A 12,157-nucleotide genomic window follows, 5' to 3' on the forward strand; every position below is an offset into this window, starting at 1 on the left:
ATTTTAGAGGATCCTCAAGCAGACTCCCTGCTGAGCGCAGAGATGATGATGACCTGAGCTGAAATCACAAGTTAAGACACTCCAGCTGACTGAACCACCCAGGCACCTTGTATGATTTTAAAAACACCATGATGGCAGCATCATGTAAACAAAGATACTGGAATATTAATATATCAAAACATTGAAACACCAAAAAGTGAGATTGCAATCTGTATACTTGAAAGTCAAAGATTTGCTCTAATTGTTGAGGTAAATCAAGGAGAGTCTCAGACGGCTCATATGTCAGACCCTTCCTCGATTCCTCTGCTTTTTCTCTCTGTATCTCTGCAGCCACCTGTCCTGACAGCCCAGCAAGCTGCTGGAAACCATTCATGCTCATGGACTAAAATTCCATTAGGTTTCTTGCCCTTTGGCTTCTCCTCCTCCTCCAGGTAATATGCAACCCAAAAATGTGACAGTAGGGGGAGCAAGCGTGCTCCAAATGTCTAACTAGACCAAGGTCGGGAAGCTATATTCTTGTTGACAGCTGTGGGTTCACAGGCGAAAAATCAACTGTCATGGATAAGCTAAGAAGTAGCCAACAACTACCCCTCATGAATTTTTTTTTACATAAATATAAAATGTCCAACTCAGTGGCTTTTAAAATAAGGAACACAATTAGGGACCCTAAGCCTTTAATTACTGAACACCTCAACACATGGCAATTATTAGTGTTCAGGTTTGTACTATAGGCAGATTTCAGAAGGAAAAAGACAGGTCAGGAAGCCAAAGATAGAAGGAGAAAGAGAGAAATCATGAGAGAAGAGGGACAGGAAGACAGGCTGAGGAAAGAGGGTGAAAATAGATCAACAGTCAGAATCCTAATGAGGCAAAGGGAGCTCAGAGAGGAGCAAAGGTCTAGAATAATGGTTCTTAACTTTTTCTCATTACAGTCTATATTTGAGGATATAAGAAATGAGAGTCCTTTTCCCATAAAATACACATATGTTTATATATTCCAGGGCCCCATGAACCACAGGTTAAGAACTCCTGGTCTAAAAAGGGCTCCAGAGAAGGGAGAAACAAGAGAAAGCTGCAGAGGCAGAAAGATGGAGAGGTGGATGGAAAGAATGCCATGGAGAAGGGCCAGCTCTGGTTTTGGCCCCATCTCTCACACCCAGACCATCGCTGAGCTTACCTTTGAAGCTGAGCCAGTGCTGTTTGATCTCCCCATCCCTTCTCACTCAGGCAGACATACTCCCATATTAAAAGGGAGTGCTGTGGTCTTAGAGATTATTGACACAAGCTGGTTCTAGAGTAACATCAAAAAGGAGGCCATATTCCTGAGGAGGGTTATCTCAGCCAGTCAGTATTCTCACAGAGCCCATTTCTTTTCTTTTTCTTTCTTTTTTTTTAAGATTTATTTATTTATTTATTCATGACAGACACATAGACAGAGAGAGAGAGAGAGAGAGAGAGGCAGAGACACAGGCAGAGGGCGAAGCAGGCTCCAGGCAGGGATGGAGTCCAATGCGGGACTCAATCCCCAGTCTCCAGGATCACACCCAGTGCTGAAGCTGGCGCTAAGCCACTAGGCCACCAGGGCTGCACTTGAAAATAATAGAGAGCCCATTTCTAATGGGTGCCATGAAGGGATTCACATAGATGAAAATGGACATTTTTTAATCACCATGATGTCAGCTTAGAAGTTGTCCCCAGAGTCAGTCAGTAGGAGTCCTGGGTGTCATGGAGAGACAGAAGGAGCAAAGGCTGCCAGAAAGACAAGCTAAGACTTCTCTGCCTTCCAGCACCTGTGGGCTGCAGAAATGAACATAGGAATGAAGGAACTCTCTTTTGTGGGGGAGGGAGGAACCTTCCTTTATAGTATGGTTTTTTGTTGTTGTTGTTGTTGTTGTTGTTGTTAGTATGGTTTTATGGCTAAAGAAGGTGGCTATCTATATCGAAAACATTAACCTTGGGCACCTGTGTGGCTCAGTGGTTGAGCATCTGCCTTTGCCTCAGGTTGTGATCCTGGGGTCCTGGGATCAAGTACCCCCCACACTGGGTTCCCCACAGGGAGCCTGCTTCTCCCTCTGCCTATGTCTCTGCCTCTCTGTGTCTCTCATGAATAAAAAAAAATAAAATCTAAAAAAAAAAAAGAAGAAGAAAAGAAAAAAGAAAAGAAAAGAAAAGAAAAGAAAAGAAAAGAAAAGAAAAGAAAAGAAAAGAAAGCATCAACCTAAAGTATCTAAATCTGACCTTTGCCTCAGGCCTCTTCCATTTCCTCGGAGAGTCAGCTGGGGATGGCCCAGGAAAGCAATTTGAAATTGAGCTCCACAAATTCCATCTTATCTGACAATTTAACTTTTAACTCCATTATATACACCTGGCTCTAGAGTTCTTACTAAGAGATGAAGAGCTAAGAGGAAAAGGTACTGTAGGGATAATAGAAGAAACAAATTTTCTGGATTAGGCCAGCCCCTTTACAGGAATAGGGACTCCTATTCTTAACCTCAGGTTGTTTTCTTAGGGGTTATATTTCCTAAGCATCTGGGAGTTTGGGGGGCAGGAATTACTCAAAAGAACTGAGGCTTTGTTTTGGATGATTTGGAGCAGACAATATCCCCATTCAAGGGATCAAGGTGGATTGGGCAGGGGTAATGGATTGAGAAAGAAAGGAATAGATCAAGTGTGAAAATTCTGTGCCAAACAACCTCCACAAGCTTCCTTCCAGACAATCTGACCCTTTTCAATGAGAAGTGTGAACTATATTGTTGCTTTGATGATTTTTCCCCTTTTTCTCACTGAGGTGAACAAGGAAGTCTTAGGGCATCCATTCATTTGCAATTCTAGAAAGGAAGGCTCCAGGCCAAAAGTAACTAGCTCCTCCCCTCTAGTCAGTCAACAAGTGATGCTCATTAGGAAAGCTGGCTCAAAACTGCCCTGTCACCTCGCTAGAGTTGTACTTCACCCACTAGGCCAGCTGGCAGGTGTGGGCATACTTCCCACAGGCCCATCCCATGGCACAGGCAAGCTGCTGCAGACCAAGGGATTCTGGAGCAAGGGGGCAGGAAACAAATCTAAAGGAGTATACAAAACCACTCCTCATCTCCCACTCATTTGTTCATCTGATACAGAGGATTTACTCACTGCCTAGGAGATTCAAGAATCTATGATGTGGGGGGAGGGCTATTTTTCAAAGTGTGGCCCTTGGGCCATAGGCATCAGGATTTTAAATTTAGATTCCCTGGGGGCTCTGGGTAGCTGAGTCCATTAAGCAATCAACTCTTGAGTTTTGGGTCAGGTCATAATCCTCCATGGTAGGATTGAACCTGGTGTTGGGCGCCATGCTCAGGGTGGAATCTACTTGGGATTCTCCCTCTGTTCCCGCCTCCCCCGCCACCCCACCTCGCCCGCTCATGCTCCTGAACACACTCTTTCTTAATAAATGAATACAATCTTTAAAAAAAAAAAAAGATAAATTCAGATTCCTGGGTCCTACTTCAGACCAACTGAATCTAGACCCCTGAGGAGTGGGCCTGAGAATCTGTTTTTTACAATTCCATACTTCTCTCCCCAAGTGATTTTTATGCAAAGAAAAATTTGAGAATCTCTGTTCTAGTAAGATGAGCTCTTCTCTGAGACCCAAGAAAGGTAGAGTCCTAGTCCTGGCTTTCCCTCATGCTCACTGGGTCTGTTTTATCATCTCTTGGGTTAGATCAGGGGTCAGCAAATTACGACCCTTGGACCAAATCTAGCCCCCTGCCTGGTTTTGTAAATCAAGTTCTATTGGAACCTGTTTATGTGTTGTCTCTGGCTGCTTTTGTGCTAAAACAGCAGAGTTGAGTGGTTGTGATGCGTATTATTGTAATTTGAGAGCCTAAAACATTTACTGTCTGGCCCTTTATAGAACAAGTCTGCTTGTCCTTAGTCTGATCGTTTCTTTTCTTTTTTTTTTTTTTTAAGATTTTATTTATTTATTCATGAGAGACACAGAAAGAGGCAGAGACAGAGGCAGAGGGAGAAGCAGGGTCCTCTCAGGGAGCCCGATGTGGGACTTGATCCCAGGTCTGGGATCACGCCCTGAGCCAAAGGCAGACACTCAACTGCTGAGCCACCCAGGTGTCCCAAGTCAGATCATTTCTAAGGCCTTTTCTGACCCTGACATTCTTTAAAAGAGAGTTAATCGCCCCTTCCACAGACATATTTATCTTGTTTCTGTATCAATAATTTCTTTTATTTTTGGCATGATTGGGGAAACTTAGGAAAGCCAGACATAAAAGAGGAAGAAGACAACATTGGAGACTGAGCACTAAGTGATTAGTATCAAAGAAAAGACAAGTAAAAAGGGAATTCCAGAGAAGGCAGGATTCCTTGCTCAGTCTGTTTGTTCCCTTGTTTTAAACTGGCAAAGTCTAAAACAGTGAAGTAGATGAAGCTGGTTTGGGTGCCTATAGCCTTTGGCCTGTCCCCATTGAAAGCTTTTCCTAGCACAGGGCTTACATCCCCAGGCTAAATCACTCTATTTCCTTCTACCTTACAGAATTTCCTATCTTTAGCTCACCTAATCAGAAATAGAGATGTTCAGCTATAAAGGAATCCAGTGAATCCATGCTGATGAACTAATGAATGCAGAAGCCCCCTCTCAAGTAGAAAAAGGACATCTTAATTGCAACTCTTTGTTATCTGTTAGACTCCAAACTATTAATAAGCCTCAGTTATCTCATGTCCAGTAACCAATTCCGGTGCTCCTCCTTGGCCATCTACTCTCATGGACATACCCAGACTTCTTATCTCCACTCTTTCTCTCACCTGAAATAGGTTTTCTGCCTCATTCCTCCACCAAAAGCATTTATCTGAAACTGCCTTCCAGTTGCTAAATCAATGGCTTTTTCTCAGTCCTCTTCTTAATTGACTTAGCAGCACTTTTCGACAGGAGAGCTGAGCATACAACTAACCTGGAAAAACTTCCTTCCTTGTTTTCCAGAGTAACACATTGCTCACCTTTATGGCCACTCTTTGGTCCCTCTTGCTGGTTTCCTCTTATCTTCCCAACTTCCAAATGTTGCAATGTCTGGGTGAACCTTTCCCTGCTATCCCTGGATAGATAGTGTTGGAATTGAGTTGAATGTAGGACACCCAGCTGGTATCAGGAGAATTGGTTGGTGTGGGGGGAACCCTCCCCCTTAACACATTCCCTGCAATCGATGATCAGGAACAAAAGAATATATATATATATATATATATATATATATATATATAGTGAAATGATCAACATCCATCACTTCCTGCAGTTACAAATTTTTTTCTTGTGATGAGAACTTTTAAGATTTACTCTCTTAATAACTTGAAAATGTACAGTATTGTTAACTATAGTCACCATGCTGTCCATTACATCCCCGGAATTTCCATCAATTTATTTTTATTGAATAATGACTCATGTTTTCAGTGATGACTTTGTAGGTATTGGCTCCACAATTAAAGTCAATCTTTTTTTTTCCTTAGCTTTATTGAGGTATCATTTACCTCAAAAAGTCACCTGTTTAGTATGTAATTCAATGATTTATAGTAAAGTTATACAAAGTTATGCAACCATCACAATACAATCTTAGAGCATTTTCATCATAGCCAAGATCTCTTATGCCTATTTCACTGATCTATCTTCTGTGTCTATAGATTTGTCATTTCTGGACATTGCATGTAAAGGGAATCATACAAAATGTAACCTCTTGTATTTTGCTGCTTTCACTTAACATAATGTCTTTGAGGTTCATTTACATTATAATATAGAGCAATAGTTCCTTTTTATTCTGAATAGAATCTCATTGTATGGATCTGCCACATTTTGTTGATCTGTTCACCAGTTAATGGGCATTTGGATGGTTTCCATTTTGGGGGCTATTATGAATAATGCTGCTATGAACATACACATGTAAGTCTTTGTGTAGACATATGTTTTAATTTTTCATGGGCAAATACCCAGGAGTGGAATTGCTGGGTTGTATGATAAATTTATATTTAGCTTTTTTATTTTAAAGCTTTTATTTATTTATTCATGAGAGACAGAGAGAGAGAGAGGCAGAGACACAGGCAGAAGGAGAAGCAGGCTCTGTACAGGGAGCCAGATGTGGGACTCGATCTTGGAACTCCAGGATCACACCCTGAGCCGAAGGCAGATGCTCAACCACTGAGCCACCCAGGCATCCCTGGGTTTAGCTTTTTAAGGAACTGCCCAACTGTTCTCTAAAGTATGTATACCATTTTATGTTCTCACCAGCAACATATGATGAAGTTTCCAGTTTCTCCACAGCTTCATCAACACTTGCTATTATCTGTCTTTTTGAGCATAGCCATTTTTGCTAGGGTAGCATTTCATTTGTAGTTTAAATGGAATTTTCCTAATAACTAATGAGATTAGGCACTTTTTTATGTGCTTATTAGCCAAGCATATATATTTGGGGAAATATCTATTTAAATGTTTTGCCATTTACAAAATTGGCCTGTTTCTCATTACTGAATCGTGAGAGCTCTTTTTATGTTCTTGACACAAGGCCTTTATATGATTTTCAAATATTTTCTCCCACCCTGTGGTTTGTCTTCTAATGTACTTAGTGATGTCTTTTGAAACACAAAAGTTTTTAATTGTGGCAAGGCCAATTTATCAATTTTATTTTTATGGATTGAGCTTCTAGTGTCATAGCTAAGAACTCTTTGACCAACCTAAGGTCATAAAGACTTATACCTATGTTTTTTCAAGAAGCTTTTTAGTTTGGGGATCCCTGGGTGGTGCAGCGGTTTAGCGCCTGCCTTTGGCCCAGGGCGCAATCCTGGAGACCCGGGATTGAATCCCATGTCGGGCTCCTGGTGCATGGAGCCTGCTTCTCCCTCTGCCTATGTCTCTGCCTCTCTCTCTCTCTCACTGTGTGCCTATCATAAATAAAAAAAAAAATTTAAAAAAAGAAGCTTTTTAATTTTGTTCTTACATATTGGTGAATGCTGTATTTTAGCTAAACATTTGTGTATAGCACGAGGTTAGGGTTTAAGTTCATTATTTTTTGCATATGGATATCTACTTGTCCCAACATATTTGTTGAAAAAAACTATCTTTTCCTCTCTTGAATTTTCTTAGAACCATTGTTGAGGACTGATCAACCATAATTAAAGATTTTTTTTAAGACTCTCAGTTCTGTTCTATTGCTTTTGCCTATTTTGTAGCAGTACCACACAATCTTGTTTCTTGTGGCTTTACAAGTTTTGAAATAAACTGTAATAAAGCCTCCATAAAAATCCAAGATGACAGATTTTTAGCCCTTTTCAGAGAGATTCTATGTTTCTGGAACCGAAACACTTTCATGTGCCACCAAGCTGAGCTTGGTGTCCATGAGGACAGAAAACCCCTGTGTTTGGGATGTTGGCCTATGCATCTCTTCATCTGGCTGTTATTTTGTAATCCTTTATGAGATCCTTTAATAAACTGGTAAACACAAGAAAGTGTTCCCCTGAGTTCTGTGAGCTGCCCTGACAAATTAATCAAACCTAAGATGGAGGTCATTGGAGCCTCTAATGTGTAGCTGGTATGTCAGAAGCACAGGTAACAACAGTGTGGTTGGGGGGTAGCTTTATAGGACTGAACCCTTAACCCATGGAATCTGATGCTATCTCTGGGTAGATCGTTTCAGAATTGAGTTGAACTCTTGGACATCCTGCTAATGACTGAGAATTACTGGTGGTTTATGTGGAAAATAGCCTCCCCACCCCATTTCCCAACCCTATTGGAAATGGATTTGGGAACCTTAAAAAACATATTAACCCACATTTTTACCATTTATCCTTTTTTTTTCCTGTGTACTTAAGTAACTACCTGGTGTCATTTCCTTTCAGCCTAATGGACTTCCTTTAGTATGATTTTTTATATAATCCAGCATTTTGACTGCTTTCATTGGGAGGGTCATTCAAAGTATGTACAAAGTTTTCCAACTGATGGAAATGCATTCACTCTCCAATCCACTCCATACTGGTTTCTCGCACACTTTTCAATAACCTCCATGTTGTAAAATCACATGGTCTTCCTCAGTCATCTTGTTTGATTTTTATCCATTACTTGAAGTTGAACTTTATCCTCCTTTAGAACACTTTTCTCTTTGGCTTCCCTAACATATTCCCTTGATTTTCTTCTTACCACACTGGCCTCTCTTTCTTGGTCTCCCTTTCTGACTTTCTGTCCCCTACACAACTTCTCTTCTCTATCCACTTTTCTCCAAGATGATCTCATATAGCCTGATGGCTTTAAATCCATCTACATCTTGATGGGTCTCAAATTTCTATCACAGGCCAAAATCTCAACTGAAACTCCAGACTCATATCTAACTGCTTACATGGCATCTTCACTTGAATCACTGATAGTGACCTTAAACCTAACCTGTCCAAAACAGAACATTTGATTTATCCCTCTAACATTTATTCTTCCTCCAGTCTTCACCTCAGTGACACCATAATCCACCTAGCTGCTCTGGCTAAAAAACTAAGAATTATCTTTGATTCATTCTCTTTTCCTCATCTATAACACCTAGTATATTGTGGTTCTTTTTTTTTTAAGATTTTTAAAATTTATTTATTCATTCATGAAAGACACAGAGACAGAGAGAGAGAGATTTTTTGAAAAGATTTTTAAAATTTATTTATTCATTCATGAAAGACACAGAGACGGAGAGAAAGAAAGAGAGAGAGAGAGAGAGAGAGAGAGAGGCAGAGACACAGGCAGAGGGAGAAGCAGGCTCCATGCAGGGAGCCCGACATGGGACTCAATCTCGGGTCTCCAGGATCATGCCCTGGGGCAAAGGCAGGCACCAAACCACTGAGCCACCCAGAGATCCCCTGTTTTTGTTTTTAAGAGAGAGTGTGTGTGGAGGAGGAACAGCGGGGAAAAGAGAACCTTAAGCAGGCTCCACGTCCAGCGAGAGCCCAATGCAGGGCTGGAGCTCACAACCCTGAGCTGAAATCAAGAGTTAGCCACTTAACCAACTGAGCCACCCAGGTGCCCCCAGTATATTGGTCCTAATAACTCTATCTTTAAAAGACATCCTAAGTCTTCCCATTTTTGTCTACCTCTACAATACCATCTGTGGGTAAGTCATTATTATCTCTAACCTATACTAACTAAACTCCTTTTTTTTTATTGGTTTCCCTATGTGCATTCTCAATCCTTATAATCCATTTTCATATACTACCAGAATAATTTCTTAAGGGAAAATTATGTGATGTTAATTCTTTAATTAAAATGCTTTAATGCATCTTTTTGCATTTTGAAAATTTGTAATCTTTACTAAGACCTTTAAGCCCCTCCCTATAGGATAGTTATAGCACTTATTACCTAATCTGTTAATTTCTTATTGTCTGTGTCCTTTTATACTCTACATTCTGGTTACAGAACTGCAACAGAACAATTGTGTGTTTTGTTCCCTACCATAACCTTAGCAATTATGTGACCAATAAATACCTATCAATTAACTCTTTCATATTCCATCAAGTTGTCTGTATGCACAGTCTTCATGGCAGAGGTAACTTCTACATTTGTGTAACACTTTGGACACACCAGTATTATACTACTCAGGTGTTTAAAAACTGCAGTGTGAATTTTGCAAGAGTATAATCGTGTCATTTTCTTCTTTGAATTCCTGGGATCTTACTACCTGGGAAGGAGTAGGTAAATAAATGAGTATTTACTGAATAAATGAATGAATGAATGAATGCTATTGAATGCTACCAGAAACATGAAACATCATTTTTTAAAAACGATTTATTTATTTGAGAGAGTCAGGGGAGGGAAGGGCAGAGAGAGAGAGAGAGAGAGAGAGAGAGAATCTCCAGCAGACGTCTTGCTAAGCACAGAGCCCAATACTGATGCTGGGCTCCATCTGGATACAGACTCAATCTAACGATCCTGAGGTCATGACCTGAGCCAAAATCAAGAGCCTGATGCTTAACAAATTCAGCCACCTAGGCACCCCTCCAACAAATACTTTCTAATAAATCTGGTTAGAAAATTCTTAAAATAAAAATATACATGCTTCATTGATTAACCTCATGTGATGTTAAATGCTTCTATTATATTTATTACTGTACAGTAGCTCATCTAATATTATTTGAAGTTGATGAGCTTTCTGTTAGCCCCTTACTGTCTTTAGTTTTGAGCTATCTACAGAGATAAATGAAAAGCACTCAGCATAATTCTTCAGCGGCAGAATAGAAGAGAGTGACTAATCAGTATCTTAGAAAAACGCTTTTGTTATTTTCAAATATTTGTGAACGCCTTAATTTCGTTTCCTTTTGTGTAGAGGGTAGGAGCAGGAATGGGAATAAATGAAAAACTGAAAATGGTGAGAAACATGAAGAAGAAAAGAGACTAGGAAGAAAGGCACCAGGGACTGATTGCTCTTATTACTCAAAACCTCCAATCTGTCTCCACCCCCAACAGTCTGTTTCAGGCAACTTGCCAGCTCCCTGAAATGCTTCTGATTCTTAATGGACTCCTTGGGCCATTTTCCATTACTTATTTGTTCACTGCCTACACTCTGCAGATGTGGGGATATGAGGCTCAGTTTATTAGTTCTTCAATCCTGCTGTAACAAATTACCCTAATTTGGGGCTTAAGCAACACAAATTTATTATCTCTGTAGGTCAGAAGTCTGACATAGGTCTCATAGGGCTAAAATGAAGATGTCAGTAGTTTCTTGAGACTTTACAGGAATATTAATTTTCTTGCTCATTCTAGTTGTTGGCAGAATTTAGTCCCATGCTACTGTAGGACTGAGATCTATGTTTTCTTGTTGGCTGTCAGCTCAAAGCCATTCCCAACTTCGAGAGGCCACTCACATTTCCTCACTCATGGCCTCCTTCTTCCATCTTTAATAAAACCAGCAATGGTGAGTTAAGTCCTTTTCATTTGCATTGCTCTTACCCTTCATCCCTTGTCACCTCCCTGACCACAGCTGGGAAGAGTTCTCTGCTTCTAAGAACTCATGTAATTAGATTGGGCCCCCATGAATAATCCAGGATAATCTCTCCATCTCAAGGTCTATAACCTTAAATACATCTGCAAAGTCCCTTTTGCCACGAAAATAATACATTCACGGTTTCTTTGGGGACCATTATTCTGTTCACCACATTCAAAGCATGGGATACTGAGCAATTTGATTTCTGACTATTGCTCCTAGAAACCTTAGAGGAAGAAGAGGAATGGGAACAATAAAATGCATGAAGCACATTAGTAGGGTCTTGTTTCATGTGAGAACATTAAATTAGAAGAGCCAATCAAGAATTGAAGGATTCCTGGGTAAGTGACATTCGTTCACTGAGTGTGCTCAAAATAAATTCTAATAGGTTCTTCAGGATTAACAGAAAGAAAAAGACAGCTAAAAGATAAATGGGGCATTAACAGTAGAATTTTAGAAGGTACCCACAGATCACTTATTTTTAAAATGTTAAACTTTTTGAGATAATTATAGATTTACATGCAGCTTTAAGAAATAATACCTATATTCAGTTTCCCCCAATGGTAGCATTTTTTGTAACTTAATATTGTAATATCAAAATCAAGAAATTGGCATAGATAAAATCCATCTATTTTATATAGATTTCACCAGTTTTATAAGCACTCATTTGTGTGTGTGTGTATAGTTCTATACAATTTTATTACATGTATAAAGTTGTGACCACAACCACAGTCAAGATGTAGAATGATTATGCAACTTACAAAGTGGGTTCTTTGAACTCTTAAGAGTTCCATATAGGTGATTCAACGATGCTGTAGTGAAAAGAGAGATAAAAGGCCTAGGTCAAATAGTTATTATTTCAGGCACTTTCTCTTTAAACAGCAGTCTGTTTTTTTTTTTCTATTTTATGTACTGAGACTACATATACTATTTGACAAAAAGATCCCATGGCTAAAAACCAATGGCTTAATCCAACAGTTTCATTTTACAGATGAAAAGAGTGTATGCATCTGTATCTATGTAACCCAGCACACACTATGATGAGTACTCAAACTGTAAATGATTAAAATTTTGTATAGTTATCAACATAAAACAAAACACTAAAAAAATTTCCCAATTTAGCAGCCATAAAACTATAATTTAGGATATTTTCCCATCTCTATTAAATGTTTGGTTCACCTTAGAAA

At 39.6% G+C, this 12,157-nt stretch overlaps 1 protein-coding gene across 1 annotated transcript in view; it reads right to left on the bottom strand.

Annotated features, from left to right (window-relative positions):
• Positions 1–9,760: 9,760 nt before the first annotated feature.
• The window catches only part of FZD3 (frizzled class receptor 3), a 106,663-nt gene continuing 104,266 nt past the window's right edge, over positions 9,761–12,157 (bottom strand). The window contains exons 7-8 of the mRNA XM_077868701.1: positions 11,732–11,782; positions 9,761–9,932 (exon numbers count right to left, since the gene is read on the bottom strand). Of these exons, the coding sequence (XP_077724827.1) occupies positions 11,752–11,782 (31 nt within the window). The 3' untranslated portion in view covers positions 9,761–9,932; positions 11,732–11,751. The remainder of the gene's footprint in view (positions 9,933–11,731; positions 11,783–12,157) is intronic.

This window comes from Canis aureus, chromosome 24, assembly GCF_053574225.1.
Source record: "Canis aureus isolate CA01 chromosome 24, VMU_Caureus_v.1.0, whole genome shotgun sequence".
Classification (NCBI taxonomy): domain Eukaryota; kingdom Metazoa; phylum Chordata; class Mammalia; order Carnivora; family Canidae; genus Canis; species Canis aureus.